At 37.2% G+C, this 26,350-nt stretch overlaps 3 protein-coding genes across 3 annotated transcripts; all 3 read left to right on the forward strand.

Moving 5' to 3' along the window:
• The first annotated feature begins 2,062 nt into the window (after positions 1–2,062).
• Positions 2,063–5,477, forward strand: LOC110738224 (probable serine/threonine-protein kinase PIX13). The gene is made up of 6 exons (XM_021918601.1): positions 2,063–2,223; positions 2,335–2,651; positions 3,939–4,074; positions 4,190–4,332; positions 4,550–4,673; positions 4,810–5,477. Exons 1-6 carry the CDS (start codon positions 2,151–2,153, stop codon positions 5,232–5,234), a joined length of 1,218 nt encoding a protein of 405 aa, XP_021774293.1. The 5' UTR covers positions 2,063–2,150; the 3' UTR covers positions 5,235–5,477.
• Positions 5,478–11,605: 6,128 nt separating this feature from the next.
• Positions 11,606–17,064, forward strand: LOC110738259 (probable galacturonosyltransferase 3). The gene is made up of 9 exons (XM_021918639.1): positions 11,606–11,996; positions 13,559–13,596; positions 13,706–13,766; positions 13,846–13,902; positions 13,975–14,109; positions 14,353–14,490; positions 14,563–14,897; positions 14,980–15,928; positions 16,536–17,064. The coding sequence occupies exons 1-9, from the start codon at positions 11,934–11,936 to the stop codon at positions 16,809–16,811; spliced, it is 2,052 nt and encodes a 683-aa protein (XP_021774331.1). The 5' UTR covers positions 11,606–11,933; the 3' UTR covers positions 16,812–17,064.
• A 77-nt stretch (positions 17,065–17,141) lies between these two features.
• On the forward strand, positions 17,142–19,469 carry LOC110738250 (pentatricopeptide repeat-containing protein At2g17210-like). The gene is given in 2 exon segments (XM_021918627.1): positions 17,142–18,154; positions 18,156–19,469. Coding segments are annotated over 2 exon segments (2,211 nt in total). The 5' UTR covers positions 17,142–17,242; the 3' UTR covers positions 19,455–19,469.
• The last annotated feature ends 6,881 nt before the right edge of the window (positions 19,470–26,350 follow it).

Genomic DNA, 26,350 nt, shown 5'->3' on the forward strand with positions numbered 1-26,350 from the left:
TAATTTGGTTCTCCGTATTATCATCTACATTAATGTATCTAATGACTCCACTCGATGAGATTGCTTCGTTCTTCGTCGTAATTACTAAGTTTATAAATTTATTTTACGCGGGGAGTTTGACATCGCCTACATCACGTCATCATGTCATCAACTTCAAAAGCTACACTTTGTTTTTATTGTAACCAAGGTGTATTGGTGTAACAATTCCTCCTAGTTGATATGAAAATAAATTTCCGTAAGAAGTTGTATATTATTTTTCAAATGAAATTCTTAGAAATTTTTAGTTGTGACAATGAAAAGTTGAAATTTTTATGAATTTTTATTAATGTTTGTCCAAAAAATCTTTACAAGTGTTAAAAAAACGGTCCTATAATCCTATCTATGTCATGACTATCAATTATCATAGTCAAGTCATCAAATTAAAAAATCATGTGATAATAATATTTTACATTAAAAGAGTATGATAATCTATTAACAATAAAGGTTTGATCAAAGTGTTCTTATGACTCATCTTACACGTATACTAAAGCACTAGTGCACTACGCTATATCGTACAGAGTAATAACTTCAATAAGGCTGGAGGTCGTAATAACACCCTTGATACGGTGTCACCACGCTAGAACGCCCGATAAGTCATTGGCGGAGCCGCTGCAGTCGATATCCAAACAAATGTAGGTATGACATACAAGTATTATTATATTACCTAGTCTAGTTCAATGTCATCATAATCTCTAGTGTGGACTCATAGTCCTTTGTCTCAAACTTACGTACCCGAGTATTTCCCACGTGGAGAAATTTCACATTACTTGCATTTGCAATTCATTGAAGCTTCAATTCAGTTTTCTCTTGGAGGCAAAGGGTTATATTATAAAGAGAGAAATGAAGGAGTTTGCTTGAAGAAATGCTTGACTTGACTTTCCTTTTGACATCAACATCGTATCGTATTAACTATTAAGGGTATTCTTGACTTTATTACAGCTGCCAAGTCCAACATTTTAATACAGTTTAATTATAAAGGCTAATATTTGTTAATTTGACTCAGTCCTTGGGAACTTTCACACTGTTAATAATATTTATTCTATTCATGGTTATAACAATTCTGTTTTGCATTACTTTTATTTTAATGGTATGACTAACGAGGATTATGTTTATACTGCATTTGGATATCACTCTTTATTTATTTATTTATTATTATTTTTTTTAACTTTTAAGTCAATGTGAAATGAGAACAACAATCATCAAGCTTGTAGATTGATTAGACTAATTACCGGAGTACATATTGTCATTTATTATCTATACGTGTCAGTTAGTTTAGTTGGTTAATTAAAGTTTTGCAATATTAAAAAATCCAGGATTAAATCTCGTCTACATCACTAATTTTTACCGTTCATCGGTTCTCTCTAGATTTAAAAAACTCCGTTATTATGTTCAATGCCAGACAATATCAATACGCACTACATAAGAAGACTAGTATGGGATTTTTTTTTATTACCTCATGGCCCCGTCCAACATTCTTTTGGCAGTTTGGCTAGCAAATTATGAGTGTCAAATGATTTGTATTCTTTTTCATTCAAAAAGAGAATCACTCTTTTTGAATGTTTTTTTTATGTTGAATCGGATTACACAATTTTGACAGTCATATCAACATTTGCTTACAAAGTTACATACTTACACTAAGTTTGTTTATCTCAAGTAAAAGTTACCCTATAATAAAATTTGTTTTGTTAATAAAAAATCATAAAAATGTCCGGTGAGAATCAATTTAGAAGGCCAAATTTTTCAAAAGGAAAAGTATGGATAGGAATATTTGAAAATTTAATTATTTATCTGACCAACCAAGTATGAAAATCAAGGACATGAGAAAATGAGTGCTACATATACAAGTATTGTTTTATATAAATGGACCCATTGAACAAGGCGCAAGTGTATATGACCAAGAGCAAAGAAAGCGTTGGTATTAAAATAAAATAAAAAAATCTTAATTTAATTTTTATCATTTTGTGCTGCTTCTTCTAGTCAACCACCAATCAAAATACAAAGCAAACACCCCTCCATATTTTTAGTCATAATTATAAGTATTGAAAATACATAACATTCATTTTTCTCTCTCTTTCCCTCTTTGATTAGAGAGATAAATTCAGAAGAATCAAATGGGAAATTGCTGGGGTTCTCCAGCTGAGACACCCACCACAACTCCTAGCACTACCGGAAACGTTAGTTCAGGTAAATCTCGTCTACATCATTGTCCTGTCCTTTATCGACTTCCTGTAATAAATTTAACAACCGAAACAGAGTACTAATTCGATAGATGATTGTATTTGTGTATATGAACAGGTGTAATTAGTCAGACCACCTCATTAACAAGCAGCAGCAATATATCAACCAAGAGCCAATTTTCGGCATCAAGTGGTGATGATGTGTATCCAAATGGCCAGATTTTGCCTACTCCATATCTAAGAGAGTATAGTTTTCAAGAAATGAAATCTGCTACTAGAAATTTCAAGGGTGATAATTTATTGGGTGAAGGAGGTTTTGGTCGAGTTTATAAAGGCTGGCTTGAAAATAAACATCCTCCTAAGAGTGGTAGCGGTTTGGTTGTCGCCATTAAAAAGTTGAACTCCGAAAGTGTTCAAGGTTTCGAGGAATGGCAGGTAACTCATCATCATCATCATCATCTATTTCACTCAATTAATAATTAATAAACCCGTCTGTATTGTATTGCCTATCGTGGGTGTCAACTAGTTTAGTCATTTCGTTACAGTTTGGATGGTCTTGGGTTCGAAGATGGTTCTTAGTACCAAGGAAGTTTGGTGTACATTTATGTCTTTTGTGCTTTTTATAGGACTCAAAAGGCAAACTTTTTAATCTAATCTATGGTTTGTTGCTTTAATAGACAGAAGTGGAGTAGTATGATTAATCACATTAGAAGGTTGAATTATGCCTTTTCTAAAGTCTTGGACAAAGTTATGTTCTGATTAATGGTGTTATTAGTATATTATAGTGGATTAGTGGGTAAAAGTGAACACAAATTTTTTTTTTTTTTAACATAGGAGAATAAGTACAGATGTAACCACAATAATATATAATAATGACACTAATCAAAATGGTTTAATTCCTAAATTCACAAAGTTCATGCGTTCATAGTGGATGGTCAAACTCATATACTATGTATTACGGATTTAATAATCACATATACTGTACTGATTGTATACTTGTAAATGACTTAAGAGATGGAAGATGTTATATTTGAATCGGTGTATATGAATTACGAGTAGAATTTAGAGGAAGTTTCTTGTCTTTAGTCTAAATTGTTCTGTTACAGAAAAAATTCTGTTATCTTTGGCATTGAAGGGCTGTTTTGCGTAAGCGTAACTACTGGGAAAATGAAGCCACATATGTTGACTTGCAATTATGAAAGCCAAATTGTTTGACTAATATTTTGTGGAATTGTGGCAATTTTCATACGTAATACTAGGGAAATAATTGATGTTAAAAAATCAACGGGGAATTGCAAGTTATTATATTAAAAGAAATTATTAGAAATCAGAACTTAAAGTCAAAAACATGGCTCTCATTTTCTTATGTATTGTGGAATTTGATTTTATAGATAAGCTTGATTATGATATGTAAACTAATACGGTACAAACTATTATTGAGCATGAAATTTATATATTTGTCGGGGTTAGGACTTAGGAGAGGTCTAAATCTATGGTACTCTCTCTGTCCCTAAATTACATTTTTACTTCTCTTTATTATGTGAGGAATAAATGTTAGAATTAGGAATGTAATTTAGGGATTGAGAGAGTACATCCTAAAGACCTAAACGCTTGAAACATTGAACATTATACAATGGTTGTCCTAGAAATATGTATTTTTTTTTAGAATATTGGGAGTAATTGGGGGCGAATGTTAATGTCATTATTTATCCTACGATGCAGTCAGAAGTAAATTTTTTAGGAAGGCTTTCGCACCCTAATCTTGTCAAATTACTTGGATACTGCTGGGAAGACAAAGAACTGCTGCTTGTATACGAGTTCATGCAAAAGGGGAGTTTGGAAAATCATCTTTTTGGAAGTAAGTTTTTCTTCAAATCTTATTTTGGTAGAAAATGGTTTAGACTGAATAATAATTGTAATCAGAGTGCTTTTTTAAAAAAGTTATGATGTTAATATGTTTGTGCAATACACAGGGGGCTCTGCTGTTCAACCACTTCCTTGGGACTTACGGCTTAAAATTATCATCGGAGCTGCACGGGGAATTGCCTTCTTACATTCTTCGGATGACCGTGTTATTTATCGTGACACCAAAGCTTCCAATATACTCCTAGACGGCGTAAGTAAATTTATACTCCGTAGTAAAATATGGTATTAAATACTACTACCATAGTAGTAATAGTGTATTTTCATATAGAACTGTTTAGGAGAATTTTAGCGATAAGAGTTTGCTAATTGAACATTTGACATAGACACATAGTAAGTTTCACCTAGACACCGTAAATCTCAAACATGCGAACAACAATTTGATATCAGACATTTTTTTTCCTTCTCAGTCTTACAATGCAAAGATATCAGACTTTGGCTTGGCAAAATTGGGTCCTTCGGCAAGTCAATCCCATGTCACAACAAGGGTTATGGGCAGCTATGGATATGCCGCACCTGAGTACATTGCCACAGGTATCTCTTAAACTAGCCTTAATTTAACAGTACATAGTAATAAAGATCAATTTTTTTTTATGTACAATCTTAACAATGAGTTTGTTTAATAATCAAGTCTACTTCTAACCAAAAAACATCATTGTGCTCATTATAGGTCACTTGTATGTCAAGAGTGATGTCTATGGCTTTGGTGTCGTGATAGTTGAACTTTTGACTGGTTTACGAGCACTTGATGCAAATCGTCCTACCAACAAGCAAACATTGGTGGATTGGATCAAACCCCATTTATCTGATAAAAGGAAGTTGAAGGGTGTAATGGATACTAGGTTGGAGGGAAAGTATCCATCAAAAGCCGCGTTAGCAACTGCTGAACTAGCTCTGTCTTGCCTTGCACACGAACCTAGAGCGCGACCATCAATGCAAGAAGTTTTGGAGTCCTTAGTAAAGATACAAGGCATTGCTCATGACAAACCAAGGGTGTGTAGGAGAAACTCAGCAGGTAGTGCAGCTGTTCGTCCTCATGGACATCGTCGACAAAATGGGATTCGATCACAACCCAATTCTCTACAATCTAGGTAGAATATGTCTTCATAAATTGCTTTAACTTGTCATTTTTTTGGCCAAGCCTAATACTCTAAATTAAACTGTTCTTTTAATGATATTACCTCCTCCATTTTATGATGGGATAATACTGAATATATATAGCTAGTTAAGAAAGAGTTTCTGTAATTTGATGTATTGTGTTATACTTGGTATGTATTTGTAATAATTCTTTGTGAATTGAATTTAATTTTCCTTGATATTATTATCACCCATCATTCATTCTTTCTACAAATTATTTTATTTCTTTTTGTGAGACGAAAAAGTCAAATAACAAGAGAGTGTAATATTTGTGGTTTTAAGTTGCTTTCAATGTTAAAGATTTATGCTTTGACCAAGTTTGTACTTAGCATTAGTATAGTGCATTATCTGTCAAATTAAGATTCAACATAGCAACTTCAATCACCATCTTGGGCATCTTTTACATCAATTATTGATTTATTTTGAAAACTATGTATATTCAACTTTATATTTAAAGTTAAAGGTTATCAGCATAATTTGTACTTAAATTAGGATGGACAAGTAGATACTTCAGGAAGAAGGAGCTAGTGAAAGTTTTTGTTGGAAGTTGAACAATCTCTTAATTTATTTTTGCAAAACTATACAAAAATATTTTGGATAGAGTCAAGATTGGGTATAATTGCTGTCAGATTAAGTATGCAATTGGTTAGAAATTGGATCTAATACTCTAATTGGTTTGGGTCATATCAGATAATGGTTTATACATGATTAGCGTTCATGCGGATGAATGAGTGAAATTTAGTTTTATTAGATGGCGCACTTTGATTTTTTGTAGGGATGTCACTGGGGCGGGTCTAGTAGGAGACCCGCCCCATCCCCGCCCCGATGGGGCGGGGATGGGTCTAGCTTTGGCGGGTCGCGGGGCGGGGATGGGTCTAAAATCCATACCCGCCATGGGTGATGGGGCGGGGATGGTTGTTATGTAATACCCGCCCCGCCCAGACCCGCCCCATACCCGCCCCGCCCCGCCCCGCCTGACCCACCCCGTACCCGCCCCGCCCCGCCTGACCCACTCCATACCCGACCCATAACCGCTTTATACCCACCCCATACCCGCATAAGACCCGACTAGCCATAGCATAATACGATTAAAAAAAAAAAATTACTACACCTAATGAAATCTAACCCAGTAACCCACTTACCCAATACCCACCCTCATTCAGTCATTCACTCATTCTCAAAACAAAAACCCTAGCCTCACTGCCTCACTCTCTCCTCTCACAGTCTCACTGTCTCAAGCGCTGAATCTCTTCCTCAAGCCTCAAACCCCTCTCTTCGATCCTTCTTCTTCAACCTCGTGGTCCGTCTGCAATCAAATCTCTTCGATCCTTCTTCTTCAACCTCGATCTTGCAAGGCTGCAACTCATTCAATTTAGGTAAACGTTTTCGCATTATTATCTTTGAATTTTCTTAATTCAATATGTTCAATTAAGAATTTCTTAATTGGGTTTTCGATTGAAAGTATGTGATTCGTCTTTTATTTATGATTTGTTCGATTGCGGTTTTCAATATTTCATTTGATTGAGCTAGGGTTTCGTGTTATATTTGTATGATACTTTCAATCTAATGCAATGTAGTTGATTACTGTTATTTTTTGTATGATAATGTATGAATATGATGACCTCCAAATTTTTTAGTTTATTAGGGTTTTAATCTAGAATTTTCATTACTTGTTTTTTTATATTTAATTTCACAAAATAGATATAATAAAGTCGAAATATGTATAGATTGTAATTAGTTTTTCTCATTAATTTCAGACTTATAAGTTTATGTTTATTATTTTAGCTTATGTGTGATAACTAAATTCGGATTATGTCATTTGACCACTTATTCGATCATTATAGATTTAGTTACTTTTTTTTTTATTTAATTCATTTACTAAGATCAATCTCTGTAGTACACACTAACTTAACACACTTTGTATATAATTAAGTGGGGATGAATTTTGATTGTATTGTAGTTCAAAATATATATACTGATTTTTTACTAAATTTGAATTGAAAATGACTGGCTATTAGCCTATGAATGATGCATGGTGTGTGTGAGCGTTTGTGTTTGTATCTATGTGGCTCAGTGGCTATAAATTTGTGTTGTAGCCTGTATGTAGTGGTTAGTGACTTAGTGTGATAGGTGGTTAACTGGTTATGCAGCAGCAACAATATATTAACATAGCAGTTACAGTATGACATTATGCATTGATAGGCCTTTCAACATGATATCTTCCGATAACTGTGCTAGAAGCATGATCTGCCTTTGCTGCTGTGCATTGCTAATTTGCTATTATTAATTTATTATTGCTGTTTCTGAGATGTCAAATGTGTTCAATACTGTAGTCAATATGTCTAGTGCATTAATTGTCTTTATTTAATTTTTACAGGGGAGAATGACATCTAAAAATGAGAATAACGCTAGTGTTCCCACTTCCGCTAGTAATACTCCAATTGCAATAGATGATGATGAAAGTCCTCTAGAGACTGATTCCGATCCTTCTCTCCTACCAATTACTAGTAGGCATACTTCGGCAGTGTGGTCTGATTTTAAGAGAAAGAGAGTTGGGGATGTGATAAAAGCTGAGTGCAACCATTGCTCCAAGCTACTTGCTGGTGGGTCAAAAGCAGGAACTACTCATTTGAAAGATCATATAAAAATATGTCCAAAGAGAGTATGTCAAGATCTTCGACAAACAAGAATGTTTGGTACAAAAAAAAAACTTGAATGATAAGAATGACACGATGACATTGGCTCCTTACGAATTCCACCAAGAAGATGGAAGAAGAGACTTGGCAGAGATGATTATTTTGCATGAGTATCCAATTAGCATGGTTGAGCATATTGGTTTTAGAAAATATAGCAAGACACTCCAACCTGGATTTAAAGTGTCGTCTCGCAACACAACTAGAAAAGATATTATGAAAAGATATGAGCTTGAGAAGGAGAATGTTGCAACCTTGTTGAGGAAAGCAAAGGGTAAGATTGCCTTAACTACTGACATGTGGACAGCTGACAACCAGAGAAAAGGTTATATGGCGGTCACCTCACATTTTATTGATAATACATGGAAGTTGCAAAGTCGGATCATAAGGTATTGTTTTCTGGTTACTTATAACTTGTTTATTTTTTTTGGTTGTCTTTGTATTGCTATAGTTTTTTGTGTGAATTTTAAAATCATAAGAATTATAAGTTGTGATGATGGATGATAATAATGAGCCCATATATCCACAATAGTATTGAATAGACAAATAATATATGTTATTTTCATTGGTTTTGGTAGGTTTTTATATGTCCCCGCCCCTCATACTGCTGAGGTTCTTGCTGATGCTTTGAAAGAAAGCATTCAATCATGGAATCTTGATCTTAGGTTGTCTTCTATAACCGTGGATAATTGTTCAACTAATGATGCAATGATGGAAATTTTGAAAGGAGTGTTTCCATATGGCTCACTTTTATTGCGAGGTGATTTTTTTCATATGCGTTGTTGTGCTCACATATTAAATTTGATTGTTCAAGATGGTTTAAGTGCTGTGGTATCAAATGGTGTTCAAAGAATTAGGGATAGTGTTGTGTTTTGGACTGCTTCTGATAAGAGAGTACAAAGGTTTGAACAAGTGGCTAAGCAAATAACTCCTGAGTGTAGTAGAAAGTTAGCACTTGATTGCAAAACCCGGTGGAATTCTACTTATGAAATGCTTTCTATTGCTACTAGTTATAAAGAAGTGTTTGTTGTTTTAAGTGCTCGTAATAATTTATATAAGAATCCACCGACCCCTGAAGATTGGGAAAAAGTTGAGAAAATATGTGAACATTTGGAAGTGTTTAGTAAAACTACCCTTAATTTTTCAGGAACAAATTACCCTACGGCCAATCTTTATTTTCCTAAAATTTGTGCTTTGAGAATTGCTATTTCTGGTTGGCTTTTATCTCCTCATGATTATGTAAGGAAAATGGCCGACATTATGTTACAAAAATATAACAAGTATTGGGCTAGTGTGAATGGCTTAATGGGAGTGGCAACAATACTAGATCCTAGATACAAAATGGCTCTTATTCGCTTTTATTTTGCAAAAATTTTTGATGAGCATGACTTTGAAATTGAGGTTAGTAGAATTAGTGATCTTCTACGAAGATTGGTTGATGAATATGGGTCTAAGATGGGTAAAACTCAAGGTAGTAGCAACCAACAAGCTTTTGATTTGGGTAGTAGTAGCAAATCCAATGAAGAGACCTTTATGCAAGAATTTGCTGAATTTTTACAACAAGATAAGGACTCAAGTCATGATATATCAGATTTGGATAAGTATTTAGATGCTGCTAATGTGCCTCTAGTCCAAGATTTTGATATTCTTAACTGGTGGAAGACAAATGGAGGCACATATCCCATTCTTCAGCAAATAGCACGAGATATATTGAGCATTCCTGTTTCTACTGTTGCATCAGAGTCCGCATTTAGCACAAGTGGTCGGGTTCTTAATCCTTATCGTAGTCGGCTTTTACCGGAAGCTGTAGAAGCTTTGATGTGTACTCAAAATTGGATATGGGCTGTTTCTAAAAGTAAATAGCTAAAATAAAATTTTATTTAATTAATAATATTATTTATTTATTTATTTTAATTAATTCACATTGTATTTGCAGATTGTGGAGAATTTAAGGATGATGAATATGCTAAATTAGTGGGAGAATTAGAGGAAGGATTTGAAACATGTGATATCGATTCTGGAACAAGTGGACTTTGCACCGAATAATTCAAGGCCTAATGAATTTCTTGTTATGTATTTGAATATTTGTAGACTTGTAGTTATTTTTAATATTTGGACTTTGGACAATTTGGAGTTAGTGTTTTTTTTTTTTCTCTTATGTACTACTAATTTTATGTTTTTTAATATGTAGTAATGTAGTATGTATGCCTAAGGTGTTGCACTTTATGAAAATGGTTGATCTTGCAGTGGTTTTTGTTGGATTTGAGTTAATGGGATTTGTATGCACTGCTACTTTTTCATTAGTCTACTATGAAGTCTGCAGGGTTTCAGTTGACACTTGAAACTTGAAAGACAGTTGCTTTTCTCAATACTAAGTTGGCGGGTATGGGGCGGGGAATTGGCGGGGATGGGGCGGGGGTTTGGCGGGTATGGGGTGGGGGTTTTGCGGGTATGGGGCGGGGACGGGGATGGGGCGGGGGTGGTTTTAGAGTTGGACCCGCCGGGGCGGGGACGGGGATTATTTTCAGACCCGACATGGGGATGGGGATGGGGATGGGGATGAAAATGTGAGGCGGGGATGGGGATGGGAATGCCAAAATCCGCCCCGCCCCGCCCCGTTGACACCCCTAATTTTTTGTCGGATTGTTGCCATATCAGAGTCAGTTTTTAAAATCCGAGAAATTTTAAAGAAGCAAGTTAACAAATTTAGCCCATCATAAAAGGTTAATAGGATTAAGTTTCGGCACGTGAAACAAAATTAACAGAACCTTTCTTAGGTTACTAAATTAAATTATCGTTGAACCAAAGTAAGCTAAGATCCATAATGGATTATTTAAAACCGATCGAACTATGCAAGAATCGATCACTTGGAGGTGATGTTGCTTGTTATGAACTAGCTTAGTCAGTCTTTTTTTTTTCCTTTTTTTTCACATTTATTGAGTAATACTCCATATCTTATAAACACTTCATAAATGACTAATTTATACTTTGATTAGTTTTCATTTCTAATAATTTCAATAATATTATTCTCTTTAAATCTACTTATTACATTGGGATAAAAATGCGTTCTAATCTCAAGATAATACACCATATACGATTTGCACAACCACATACAAATGATACGATGTACATCACCATGGTTTCGCTCGTTGTGGTCATATTCAAGTCCTTTTCATATTTTCATTATTATATATCAGAAACACTTTGGCCATGTTTGGTAATTGGCTTTTTAATGGCTTTTTGGTTAGCTTTTGGCTTTTTTAGGTGGTCAATCAGCCAAAAAATGTGTTTGGTTATTGGCTTTTTAGTCAGCGAAAAAGCTGGCTTTTAAGCCAAAATGAAAAAGCTGCTTTGAGTAGCTTTTTTTGTTGGCTTTTGACTTGTTGACCCACAAATTATCTAATAAACAGCCAACAACCAACAATTAATTTACCAAACACTTTTATAAACAGCCAGCTTAAACAACCAATTTCAAAAGCCATTATAAACAGCCAAACATTTCAGCTGGTCAAACAAGCCAAGTGAACCAGCCAACAACCAACCGTCAACAACCATTTGCCAAACAAGGCCTTTGTATTAAATTCAAGCCGGGCCGAAAATCAAATAATCCACTCCTACCTCCGAACACATTCGAGATTTGGATCGAATAATTCAAATCGGAGATACCACCCAAAAGGGTCAAACTCATACTCATTTGCGTTCAAAAGAAAAGTTATTGCAGGTGAAATAAAGTGGGAACAAAAAAATAAGCACGAACTATGTGCTGCAACTAAACAGATATTGAAAAAATAATCAAAATCAAAATTCTCTCACTTAGAACTCACTCTCCAACAGTTGTTTTCCATCATCTGGAAAATTAAATAATTCCCAGAAATTTGTAGTTTAATTACTTCATCTTCTTCGTTGCAATTAATATGAACTGATTTTCTCTCTCCTTGATCTCAACGATTTCTCTCTCCTAGCCATGGCTCCTCGTCGACGAAGAATCTCCACTTCTATTATCGCCATTGTTATATTCTTCACTCTGGTAATTGTTGATTTTTTTTTTTTTTGATTCGATTTACTTATAATTTTGTTGAGTTCTTGATTTTTATGTTGATATTTGTGATTGTGATTGATTTTTGACGTTTTTGTGACTGGTAATTTGTTGTTAATTTAGGGTATTTTTAATTTGTAGCGTTTTTTTTTTTTTTTTTTTTCGAATCATAGTTTGTAGCGGTTTTTGATGCAAAGTGTTAATTTAATATTTCGATTGAAATGGAAATTTCGATAAATTTTTGGTTGCAAATTTTGATTATTGATTGAAATGCATTTCTTTTGATAAGATTGCACAATATCCTTCTTAGAATTTTTTTATTTTATCTTCAATTTCTGCAGTTTATTATACTAAATGCATGATTTTAGATTAGTTCAGTTTACCTATGATTAAGCTGTGTTATAAGGAAATTAAGTTTGTTGCTGCTGAGAACTTGTTTTCGTGTGAGTTGGATTTTCGTCAATGGATCTTCCTGTTACTTAGCATATAGATGCACAACTCAACCAATGTTACTCAGATGTTGATAATGAGTATTGAATGTGAGAATACTTGTCTAAAATAAACTCGGGCGGGGTGCCATTTTGCCTAAACATGTTCTTGATATTGAGATTCTTGCTAGTTTATTTCAAGTTGTAAACATGTATTAAATTTACTGATTTCATTTGATCTCAAGTCTATTTATGAGTACATATCATAACAAATTTGACTTTGGGTTTGAATGAAGTGTTTTTTGTTTGCTTATTGTTGTGAATTAAAAGCTTCTTTGTAAACCCCAAGGAACAAAGACATAATCAAATCATATTGGTGTTAATAGCTCTATCTCACCGAGAGTCGAGACTTGAGAGCCATTTGACTTAGATCTAAGATGTGATGTGCATGGTGCATAGAAGCTCCAAAAGCTCTCAAATTCAAGGTCTGAGCTTGGAGGTGTGTGCATTTTAGACTTTTGGAGCAAAGTTTTACAAGAACGCTTATGAATCATTTTCACAACATGTATTCTTTTGAGAATTTTATTATCATGAATTTTTTAATTTCAATGAATGAGTTAAAAATATTATTTGAAACCACAAGGAAAAAGGGGTACTTGAGGAATGAATAAGGCTATAAATCTTTCTTGGAACAATATTGTGTGTATAAGGTATGTTGTTATCTTAATTGTAAATCACTGTTTATAACTTCATTACATGTAGAGGCATAAGCTGGCCTCATTGCCTCAATCAACTTTGGCTCTGAAAGGACACATAGGCACAACTGCGAGCATACATGAGGCATCATGTCCTTGTATTGTTTACTTTTGTTCTATTATTGTCTATTTTTTCTGATTTCTCTTATGCTCCTTTAAGAATCACTCTGCTAATTTATAAGTATGCCTTATAAGTATGCAATGTACTTTGTGCCTGCCTTGCTGATTGCACCATGACTTTAAACCCTGTGTGCCTTGAAATGCATTGAGCTTTCTAAAAGCAAGTTCTGTAATATATGAAACCTTACTAAGATGCTTTTTATCTACTATTGTTGATTGTCTACTAATATAATCTCTTTCAATTATGCAGTTTGTATACAGTAGTACACTCATCAAAGCTCAGTTACTGTAAGTTGGTTACATTTATGTCATTTTTGGTTAGTCTTATTATTTTTAATGTTTTTTTTTTTTCACTGGCATCACATATTTTCTTAATATTTGTAAACTATTATTTCAGTCAAAGAGATCGCAGAGGGTACCCTTTTCTTTATGATTGTGAACAATGTAACAGAAAAAAGGTTCTGTGTCCATCTTTTTCATCATTTTAAGTTTGTATCTTTTTTGTACATGATCTTACTGTTAATGGTAACAGTGCAGGACCAGGCAACTCCATCATATGCTTCCAATGATAAATCTGGGAATCTAGATGTTAAGGTATCTATTAGAGCTGGTCTTAGGTAGTCAAACATAAATTGGAAAATACTTATTTTTATTTTTCTATTACAGGATATTGACATAATGGTGACATACAGTGATGCCTCTGGAGCTGTTAGGGTTGGTTCAGTAAAAGCAAAAGATCTATCTTCTTCCTGGGTTTGGAAAACTCCTAGTCACCATGATGACAATGTGAAAAATATTGAGGTACTTTTTCTGAATAGAGAATGAAAAGGTTTTGAGAGCCAGTTGATATATGCTGTTTGATCTGTTCCTGAAACTCAATAACTGTAACTGTCAGGAGATGTAAAGTTCCTGTAGTTATTCTGCTAAAATATTAACTTTATTTTTTCCTGGGTTGTGTTGTTCATTATAGCTGTTACAGACATGGGAGTTATTTCTTAGCAAATGTAAACTGATTGGCAATGTTTACCATTGTTGCCTTTTCAGAAATCAAAGGATTTATCTCAGCCTATCACAAAGTACCAAGACAGTACTGAGGATCCTGTTGAGACAAAGCAAAGTACAGAAAGCACTGTCTTCAACACAAAAAAATATCCAGATGATCCAATTAAGCGTCACCGCCAGGTTCATTTACTGCTTCCAGTTTAGTATTTACTTTTTCTCACATGCTTGGCGATTTATACTTATTGCTTGCAGATATTACGGCTTAAAAGGAGGGAGCTCCGTACAGCAGAACTTATGAAGCAAGACAAAGAAATGGATGCAGAGATGGAGAAAGCAGCCATTGAACGTGCTGAGGGGCTGGATACTACTTTCATTGGAAAGTATAGCATTTGGAGACGCGACTATGATAATTCCAATTCTGATTCTACTTTGAAGCTTATGCGTGATCAAATCATTATGGCAAAAGCATATGCTACCATTGCGAAAGCTAAGAATGAGAGTAGTCTTTACAATTCCTTGATGAACTGCACCAAAGATAGCCTGAGTGCCATTGGTGAAGCAAATTCTGATGTTGATCTTCAGCCAAGGTAATGCTTTTATTTTTTGGCATACTTATCACATGTTTAATAGTCACTAGTCTTTTTCTCATGTAGCAGCTGTTTCTTGCAGTGCCCTGGATCAAGCGAAGGCAATGGGGGGGATTCTCGCATCAGCAAAAGAGAAATTGCATGATTGTGCCGTTTTGGCTAGGAAGCTAAGAGCAATGATTCAAGTAACTGAAGATAATGTCAATGCTCTGAAGAAGGAGAGTGCATTCTTGATTCAGCTAGCTGCAAAGACGATACCAAAACATATACATTGCCTTTCTCAACTGCTTACTGCTAATTATTTCATTTCTGGCCGTGCAAACAAAGGTGCTAACATGAAAGATAAGCTTGAGGACCCGTCACTTTACCATTATGCCATTTTTTCAGATAATGTACTTGCTGCAGCAGTAGTAGTGAATTCTACTATTGTGCATGCTAATGAGCCGGAAAAGCATGTTTTCCACATTGTGACGGATAAGTTGAAGGTTTCAGCCATGAAAATGTGGTTTCTTGATAATCCTCCCTCTAGTGCTTCTGTAGAAGTCTTGAACATTGATGATTTTACATGGTTAAATTCTTCTTATTGCCCTGTGCTTCGGCAACTTGAATCTGCTCGAATGAAGGAGTTTTACTTTAAGGTCAATAATAACCCGTCATCTCTTTCAACTGGCACAGACCAACTGAAGTATAGGAACCCGAAATATCTGTCAATGTTGAACCATCTTCGTTTCTATCTTCCAGAAGTATATCCTAAGCTGAATAAAATCTTGTTTTTAGATGATGACATTGTTGTTCAAAAGGACTTGACTCCACTTTGGTCTGTTGATATGAAAGGAATGGTGAATGGTGCTGTTGAGACATGTAAGGAGAGCTTTCATAGGTTTGACAAGTATCTTAACTTCTCTAATCCCTTGATCTCAGAAAATTTTGACCCCAATGCTTGTGGCTGGGCATATGGAATGAATATGTTTGACCTGAAGGAGTGGAGGAAGCGAAACATTACCGGAATATATCATTACTGGCAAGAACTGGTAAGGAATACTTTATTTCATTGTCCCATTTTATCTATTTGCCCTCTTAGAAAATCTGTCACTTCTCACTTTCTATCTTAGTTTCAACCAAAATCGGGCTTAAATTAGAGAGTAGCTTGGTCCATGTTGCTATAAATTGATTGCAGATATTGTGTGCTTATTTCTACTTGGAGCTTTCGGTAGTCTATTTTGTGTAGATTTCTAAGGGCATTGATTATTAGTTTGGAGGTCAAGTCTCAGTGATTTCTTGGGTCAGTGGAGGGAGCTGCTTACTTGTTTTCACATAAAACTCTACCCTGTGTTTGACTTCGGACTGTCTTTTTTTCGATATTGTTTTTAAGAGGAAATAAAGAAGATCTCAATCTGGTCATGCTTTAATATCTTTGATTTATCAAAACCAATGTTAAAACTAAATGCAATTTGTAGCTTTTCTTTTGTGTGTTTTTGATGGTTCTCCTTTTATTTTCAACTGGAGGTTGTATAATTAGGAGATTTTCCTCTCCTTTGTTGTTGTAAATTGAAGTAATAGAGAGGACAAAACTGTGTTAAAGCTATGTTGTGAACTTTATCTGTTGGATTTTTGATCTATTGGCTACTTGCTTTGCAGAATGAGGACAGAACTCTGTGGAAGCTGGGCTCATTGCCGCCTGGCCTAATCACTTTCTACAATTTGACCTATCCACTAGATCGAAGCTGGCATGTATTGGGACTTGGATATGACCCTGCACTCAATCAGACTGCAATAGGGAATGCCGCGGTTGTTCATTACAATGGAAATTACAAACCGTGGTTAGATCTTGCCATCGCCAAGTACAAGTCATATTGGTCCAGATATGTTATGTATGATAGTCCCTACCTTCGACACTGCAAATTCACGGAATAGTCTCAACTCTCAAATCTCAATACATAGCAGCAGAGTCTATTAGGAGAATACAAAATGATCATTTTTTTTTTGCCCAATTTTTTCCTCTCTTTGGAAATTCTTTGATTACATAGATGATAGATCCCATCGTCGACCTCACTTTGTAACATCTTCTGTAAAAGCAATTTACCTATAGGTTTATATTTTTTCTATTTGTATAGATTCATTTGCTCGACAAATAAAAGCTAATGAAAAAAAAAAAAATCATTTTTTACATTGCTGATTTGCTTGGCATTTTATGCATATTACTCCGACTCAGCTAGAAGTGTTCGCACCAATCCATGTCCAAGTGATAGGATACAGGCATACGGCCAATCTTTGTACTTTTCCTACTTTGCTTCTCTCTTCCTTCTCTCAATCTCTCTCCATTTGTTCATTTGTTATGCACTGCAATGCGATTGCGAATCGCATTGTGTAATTTGAGATTACTTGAATGGAATTCGAAGATCAAAGAGTGTTTATCAAATGGACATTGGCAAGAAGCAATGTCTTGCTATTTAGGAATGCAGAGGTCTGGAGTACAACTTACAGATACTTCTCTCTTCCCTGCTATTATCAAAGCAAGTTCAAAAATTTCCTTCAAACTCGGAGAATCTGTGCATGCTTGTTCAGTGAAGCAGGGGTATGATTCTTTCCCTTCTGTTGGGAATTCAACACTGGATTTTTACATGAAATGGGGTTCCCCAATTTTAGCATTCTCCGTGTTTCGGGGCATGAGAAACAGAGACTCTGTTTCATGGAATATTGTCATTCATGGGCATCTTGATCAGGGTCTTGTAGAGGACGGTCTCTGGTTTTTTGTGCAGGGACGAGTTTCGGGTTTTGAACCGAATGTTTCCACCTTGGTTCTTGTAGCTCAAGCGTATCGCATTCTGCTGGATTTTGATGGTGGGAGGAACTTTCATGGTTATGTACTGAAAAGTGGGTTTCTGTGTGTACTGTCTCTGCAAAACTCTCTGATGGGTGTGTATGCTGATGATGATATTGGAAATGCACGCCAACTGTTCGATGAAATGTGTGAGAGAGATGTTATTTCTTGGAGTTTGATGATTGGGGCTTGTGTTCAGAATGAGGAACCGTTGTTGGCTTTGCAGTTTTTTAAAACTATGGAGGTTGAGCCAGATGGGTTGACCGTGGTTAGTATTCTGAAGGCCTGCAGTAAACTTGAAGATGCTACCACGGGAAGTTTGCTTCATGGGTTCGCCATTTCTAGAGGGCATGATATTGATGTGTTTGTTGCAAACTCTTTGATAGACATGTATTCTAGGTGCTGTGACCCGGCATCAGCCTTGAGGGTTTTTGACGCAATGGTTGTCAAAAAATATTGTGTCCTGGAATTCAGTCTTATCTGGGATGGCTTATAATGGAATGCATCGGGAAGCATTAGACTTAGCCAATTCCATGGTGCAGGCAAATATTGGAACAGATGAAGTGACACTTGTGAATCTTCTTCAACTATGCAAGCAGTTTACTGATCCATTTCAGTGCAGACAAATACACCGCAGAATACTGAGACATAGGTATGAGTCAAATGCTTTGGTGTTAAATTCTTTAATCGACGCTTATGCCAAATGCAATCTCATTGAGCTATCATGGAAACTGTTTAGCAGAACTGATAAAAAGGATACGGTTATATGGGCTACTATGATTGGGGCTTTCGCATATTGTGGTATGCCTGATGAAGCGATTACTGTTTATAGACAAATGGCCGAAATTAAGGAGGGAATCAATCAAGTGGTTGTCTTAAACTTGCTTGAAGCTTGTACAGTTTTAGCTGAACTCAAAACTTGTAAATGGGCACATGGCATTGCCATCAGAAGTAGCTTTGCTGCATATGTATCTGTTGGAACTGCAATTATAGACATGTACTCCAAATGTGGGTCAGTAGAAGAAGCAAAAAAGGCGTTTGATCTTATACCCCAGAAAAACATCATGTCATGGAGTACTATGGTATCAGCGTATGGCATGAATGGTCGGGCTGAAGATGCATTAGGCCTAGTAGTTGAAATGAAGCAACGTGGTTTCCAACCGAATGCAGTAACAGCACTTTCAGTGTTATCTGCTTGTAGTCATGGCGGACTAATTCAGTCAGGCCTCTCATTCTTCAAAGAGATGGTTCAAAATTTTGGGATTCAACCAAGTTTGGAGCATTTTGCTTGTATGATTGATATGTTGAGTAGATCAGGAAAGTTGGATGATGCTATGGAGTTGATCAAAGTTATGCCTGAAAATTTTCAGGGCAAGGCAAGTGTGTGGGGAGCGGTGTTAAGTGCTTGCACTAGGTACAAGAAAGTCGAAGTTGGTGAGGGAGCAGCTTCTCATGTTCTCGAGTTGGAGCCCCTTGGTTCATCTGGTTACATGCTAGCAGCGAGTTTGCATGCTAGTACAGGGTCATGGAGTGATGCAGCAAAGATGAGACGATTAGTTAAGGATAGAGGAGTGAAAATATTGGCTGGTTATAGCCTGGTTCGTGTAGGTGACAAGGCTTTAAGATTTGTAGCAGGGGATAAATCCACTCCACAAACAGTTGATAGTTGCTTTATTGTTGAGCAGTTACACAGATGTATGCACATTGGTGAAGCAGATGACGAATTAACCAAATAATCAATAGAATTTATTCACCAAAATCCATTATTGATGCACATAGTTTTTCACTTTTTGGAAGTGAGATCATATAGGTATTTGGTTATCAATTGGTATTTTAACAATGTATTTAGACGATTAGACGTGATATAAGATAATAATATACAAGTAATATTTTATTCAAGATTTAAGAAGTGGAGCTATGAATGGTGGGCCAAGGATGGAGAAAAAACGAAAGAAGTACAACATGGCCAAAATCATACTCCGTACTCAATAATTAAACAAAATAAATTGAGCTACATAATAAAGGATATAAGCATAAAAAAACAATAGTGATCAATTGATTTTTTTTTTTTTTTTTTTGAGGGGAAACCATAGAAATAGCATAAATTAAACAAGTCAAACAACACTTACAGAAATCAAGTAAAGACTACAAAGAACACATCTCACATCATAAACATATTTTTCTCTTAATCTACTAACTTATTCTCCACTGAAGAACAGGCGTAAACCATTGATGACGTCCTTGCGTCTTTCCAAAATACAGCAATCTCACAAATTCGTGCAGCATCAAAGGAAAAATAACAGTTCCGTTGTCGAGGATTTGCTATCTTCGTCTCTCTTGACCAATAGATGCTAAAACAGAAAAACCCCATAGAATGGGAGAAACAACTCTCATAAAGAGAGACTCACAAACTCTCATAAAGAGAGACTCACTTCTTGACCAATAAACTATGAAAAAACTACTTAAATTATAGACTAAAGAGGGGATTGGGGCTTACCATGAATATTTCCATCTATGGCAACCCCAATTGATCTGGTTTTTGGGTTTTTTTTTTTTTTGGATTTTTGTGGGGGTTGGCGCTAGAGAGAGAAAAGCTAAGTAGTAGTGTAATCGATCAATTGATCCTAATAGCTTAAGAAGTTATGAAATTTCGCCCGTCTAACTTCTTTTTGTTAAAATCTTTGCCATTTTTTTTACACAAATCAAAGCTCAGATGCACCCAAAATTGCACATATCGTATTAGTTTTACAAAAAAAGAAAAATTGTGTATACCGAATAACCGATGTAAGTAAAGCTAGGTGCACCCAAATTTATTAGTTGAATGATATTAAGTATATCCAAATACGCAATTAAGGGATTTTTTTTTTGAGGGAAACGATAGCCAGATATTATTAATCGAGGTCCATTTCCGTCAAAGTTGTTATGCTTTGAGGAAAGGTACCTAAGCGAACAAGTTCAGAGTTACATCCGGTATCCCACCTTGCTACTAAATGGGCAACGGTGTTACAAGATCGCTTAATATGTGTAAAAGAACAAAAACTAAAAGACAAGCTATCGTTTCTAATATCATCATAGATAATGTGTATCGAAGAGGCACCTCTTCTTGAGCTCTTCAGGGCAGCCACCACATTCAAAGAATCGGTCTCAACCTCGATTGAATTGTAGCCTAATCTCGCAGCCAGCATTACACCATAGCGTACAGCCATTGCTTCTGCAATTTCTGGGATCGTTCCAGACGTATTCTTCACTGCCGCAGCGAGTATAACACCATCAACATCCCTTAGCACGACACCTAATCCCACCAGCGAACCTACCATCACGTGAGCATCAGTGTTCACTTTGATACGACCCACAGCAGGCCTCCTCCAACTCGCAACAGAAGCAGCAACATTGCTAAGAACAGTAGGGGCTTGCAGCACCTTCTCAGCATATGTTTATAGTCTTGTACTAGCCTTGAGAACCCCGCAGCTAACATCACACCATTTGGCCTTTCCCCTTGGAACATCATCATGTTTCTCCCTTTCCACGCTGCCCACATTAAGGCCGCCATGGCACACACCTCACTCGCCTCCACCTTCCTACCTAGCCAAGACCACAATTCAGTAAAGCTTGTACGAGGAGCATCATGCAATAAATCTTTATACTCACTGAGGTTCCATATTTCCTTAGCAATAACACATTCCAGCAATGGGTGGATCACAGTCTCCCTTACACCGCAAAACTGACAGCTTGCATCAGTTATAATGTGACGCTGCACAAGTCGTTCTTTAACCGCCATATTCCCTTTCACAGCATTCCAAAGAAAATGCTTCAATTTTGGGGGTCCCCGAGCCTTCCAAATCGACTTCCACAACTCCTCCTCTTCCACATTACCTCCTACATTACTAGCACCCATTTTCGCTAGCCAATACCCGGATTTTACCGAGTATTCACCATTCTTTGCAAGATACCAGTACATAGAATCCCCCATCATATGTGAAGATAACGGGGTGGCTAGTATTGTAGCTGTCACATTATGATCAAATAGCTCCTCAACTTTTGTCACATCCCAGCTTGTTCTACACTCAGATAACAGAGCAGCCACTCGCAGATTAGCATCAGCAGTAGGGGGTCGGGATGGGTAAATTACCACACCCTCCTTTACCAACCACCCATCCGACCACACCTTAATATTCTCCCCATTACCCACTCTCCATGCTAGACCATCTCGAAGCACCGATTTTGCTCCCCACATACTTCTCCATGAATAGCTAGGATCAAAGCCCCTATTTGCCTCCAACATATTCGAATTTTTAAAGTACCTGGCTTTGAGAATTTGGTGAAGTAATGATTTTGTATTGAAGAGCAGTCTCCAACATTGCTTTGCAAGGAGCGCTTGATTGAAACACTTGAGGTCACGGAACCCCATGCCACCCAAAGCTTTAGGTTGACATAATTTATCCCAACTCTGCCAATGGAGCTTTCTTTCATCCACTCTAGAGCCCCACCAAAATCGATTGAGGAGAGTATGAATTTCCTCTAATAGACCATCCGGAATCTTGAATATACTCATCATATATGTTGGAATCGCTTGGGCTACTGCTTTAATTAGAACCTCCTTCCCCGGTTTTGATAATAGCCTCTCCTTCCACCCATTAAGCTTCTTCCAGATCCTCTCCTTCAAAATCGAAAAAATGGCTTTTTTAGACTTTCCGATAATCGTTGGAAGGCCTAAATATTTCTCATGTCTTTCAACTTCTCTAACACCCAAAGTATCAATAATTAATTGCCTCCTATCACCCGCAACACATTTGCTAAATGCTACCTCTGTCTTGCTCAAATTAACTTTCTGACCAGATGCTCTTTCATATTTACTGATTATATCAACTATCATAGAACATTCCTGCAGAGTAGCCCTCGCAAATAGGATACTATCATCAGCAAAAAAATAAATGTGATACTCTAGGAGCCCCATAACAAATTCTTGCCCCCCTTATTTTCCTCTCCACCGCGGCCTTTTTCAACATTGTCGAAAACGCATCTGCACACAACAAGAACAAGTATGGGGATATCGGATCACCCTACCTCAAACCCCTAGTAGGAATTACAGAACCCGCCACTTCACCATTGATTTTAACAGAAAAAGAGACACTCCGAATACAATTCATGACCCTTCCAATCCACTCGGCACAAAAACCCATCTTCAACATTACTTCTTCCAAGAAACACCACTCCACTCTATCATACGCCTTGCTCATGTCAAGTTTCAACGCCACCGACCCATCCTTCCCTTCCCCTTTTCTCTTCATAGAGTGAAAAATTTCGAACGCAACAAGGGCATTATCAGTAATTAACCGACCCGGCACAAAAGCACTCTGATTGACATAGATAATATCATCAAGGAGTGGTTTCAATTTATTTTCCATCACCTTTGATATTATTTTATATATGACATTGCAACAGCTCATAGGTCTAAACTCTGTCATATTTGTCAGCTCATTACATTTAGGAATTAAAACAATGCACGTTCTATTAATATCCTCTATATTCACATTCCCCCTCCACCAATTTTTGACAAGAGTAATAATATCGGGACCCACAATATGCCAAAATTTTTGAAAAATAAAGCATGCATACCATCAATACCGGGCGCCTTATTAGGGTGCATTTGGAATAAAGCATCTTTAATTTCTGCTTCGGTTGGCTCAACATTCAACACAGTGTTCATATCCTCCGACACGCATCGCTCCAAACCCCCAATCGCAGCCTCCATCTCCGTGGGATTGCTCGTAGAGAACAGATCAGCAAAATAATTCTCTGCTATTGCCCTTATCCCAGACTCATCAGTGCACCATACCCCATTTCTATCCAGTAACCCCTTGATCGTGTTTTTCTTTTTTCTCGCACTAGCTTTATGATGAAAGTAAGCAGTGTTCTTGTCACCGTCCCTCATCTCGTTGGATCGAGACCTTGCAAACCAATAAGATTCCTCCAAGCGACGCATCTCAGCTAATTCACTCGCAATATGCTCACATTTGCTCATCATAGAGGCATCCACACTGCCCCCTTGTGCAACCAGTGACTCCGATTCTAGCAGCCTAATTTTTTTCTTTGTAGCACCAAAGGATTTCACTGCCCACCTTTTCAAAGCACGAGCACAACCAGCAATTCTACTATGAGCTTCCAAACCGCATCCCTCCCTCCAAGCTTTCGACACCACCGAGGCACACTCATCATTGGATAGCCACATTGCCTCAAAGTGGAAAGATTTTTTTCTCCTCCCCCTATCATAATAATTTATCGTATCCACAATGATGGGTGCATGATTCGATTCTTCTCTAGGAAGATGTCTCACAGAAAAGTTCGGGAATAAGGAGCACCACCCACTATCAGCAAGAAACCTATCCAATCGCTCACGGATCATAGTCTCCGGTGTGCGACCACGCTGCCAAGTAAATATATTACCCATATAACCCAAGTCTCGCAATCCACATTCATCAATAGTCTCCCGGAACGCATCCATAAGACTTTCCCGCCTAACAGCCCCACCATCTTTCTCATTCATACTCACAATTTCATTAAAGTCTCCAAACATAATGCACGGAATGCTACAAGTGGTCTTAAGAGATTTCATCATCTCCCAAGTTTTGTGCTTATTTTCAGTTTCCGGCCATCCATAAATTCCCATAGCTCTCCAACTTGGATTACCCTCGAAATTTAAAATTTCAGCCATATAATAGTGCGTAGAATAAGAAATTGTAGTTACATCAACATCTCTCCACCAAAAACCCATCCCTCCCGATCTTCCAACACTGCTCACACACACTCCATTCACAAAGCCACATCTTCTTTTTATTCTCCCAAGGATCGATGCATCAACCATAGTCTCCATCAAAAACACCACCTCCGGCCTCTCTCTCCAACATAAGTTTCGGAGAGTACGTTCCGTCCAAGGGTTGCCAATCCCTTGGACGTTCCAGCTCAAAATTTTCATTTCTTTTCGAGGGCATGGTCAATACCACTACCCTCTACTTGTTTTAGACTGTCTCTAGTAATTTCAGTGATCACCACTTTCCTCTTTTTTTCACAACCAACCTCACTGTCCACCCCCAGAGCAATTCTTTTTTTATTTACAGGAATAGCATTCCCTGCCAGTTCACTACTCGATCCTGCCACCATGCCACTATAACCTTCTTCCATCCTCTCCACCCTCTTCCAGCTTTTCAAGCCCTTATTCCCCTGTATTTTTGTCCCCCTCACATTTTCAGCTCCTTCCCTCAGCCCCACACCCGAGTCAATCCCACCCCCTTCTATTCTCACTCCCCTACTTTCCCCCATTTTTGAATTATTTCCTAACTCACTTCCCTCATCTCCCACACCACTACAACCCCCCTTAATTACTTCAACCCCACTCATCTCCACAATTTGCTCACTACTCTTGTTATCCTGCAACCCTAGAGTAGTAGCACTCTCACCCCTTGTAACACCAAGTGGGCGCAAAACCTCCCGTCCACTTGCCTCATCAAACACCAGCGCTAGAGTGGCCTCCCTCTCCTTTGGTTGCTGGTCTGCATTGTGGTCATTTGTGCTCGAGAATAGTAACTTTCTTGCAGCACCAATCGGCCCCAATCGAATTGATTTCGGAGTGTTATACCCTGCGCTTCGCCCATCACTCCCTGACTTCAGTCTCTCAGACCACTTCCTTTCTTTCTCCCTTGTTGCAAAAGATTTCTGTTGGGGCTTTGCAGGTGAAGCCCGGAGCCACGAGCCGTATTGATATACCACTTCACTTCCACTAGCCCCCTCCTCTGCTTTCACAGAACAGTCCCTATCAGTATGGTCCAATCGACCGCAAAAAAAACCAAAATCCTCCAGTCTCTCATACTTAATATCGATCCACTTTGTCCTCGATGTGCCAGTAGAGATGAGAATCCCTCTTCGTTAGGGCTTCATAATGTCTACCATAATTTTCATGCGCATAAATTCCCCCCAACCTAGCGGATTGGCATCATCAAAATCAAGAAAACCACCTAGCGATTCCCCAATATCGTACATTACATGTTGATTTCTTTTATTGAAAAGGACATCCATTAGCCGAATCCACATTGGTGAATTATGGAACACCACTTCAGAAGGTTGTTCACCGCCTTCAATGTTCTTCAACAGCAACAGTTTTCCATCAAAAAACCATGGGCTCCCCTTAATAATCCTTTGTTTGTCCTCCTCCGTAAAGAATTGGAACACAAAAAGATTAGTATCCACCGAGTTTATAACCAGATTATCTTGTAATCGCCACACGAAGGTCAAAGTACGTTTCATCGCCTCCACATTAAAAGTTTTAACAGTCCATAATTTCCCCACAAGAGCCAAATTTAGGTGATCCATCGAACCAATATCTCCATCAGTCTCAGTCGGATTGCCAATAATTGTGCTTTCTTCATCTGTCAATTTGAATTTCTCCCAATCTTTAATTAACTCCGTTTCAGACGCCATTATAGGAACTAGCGTCCAAAATCAAGCAAGAATTCCCAATACACGATCAAGGGCAGGACGATTATACCACAAGAACACCACGAGGATACCACAAACCTTAGCAAAGGACTACAAACCCTAGCCTAGGGACTTTGACACACATACGCAATTAAGGGATTAA

The sequence above is a fragment of the Chenopodium quinoa genome, unplaced genomic scaffold, assembly GCF_001683475.1.
Source record: "Chenopodium quinoa cultivar QQ74 unplaced genomic scaffold, ASM168347v1, whole genome shotgun sequence".
Classification (NCBI taxonomy): Eukaryota; Viridiplantae; Streptophyta; class Magnoliopsida; order Caryophyllales; family Amaranthaceae; genus Chenopodium; species Chenopodium quinoa.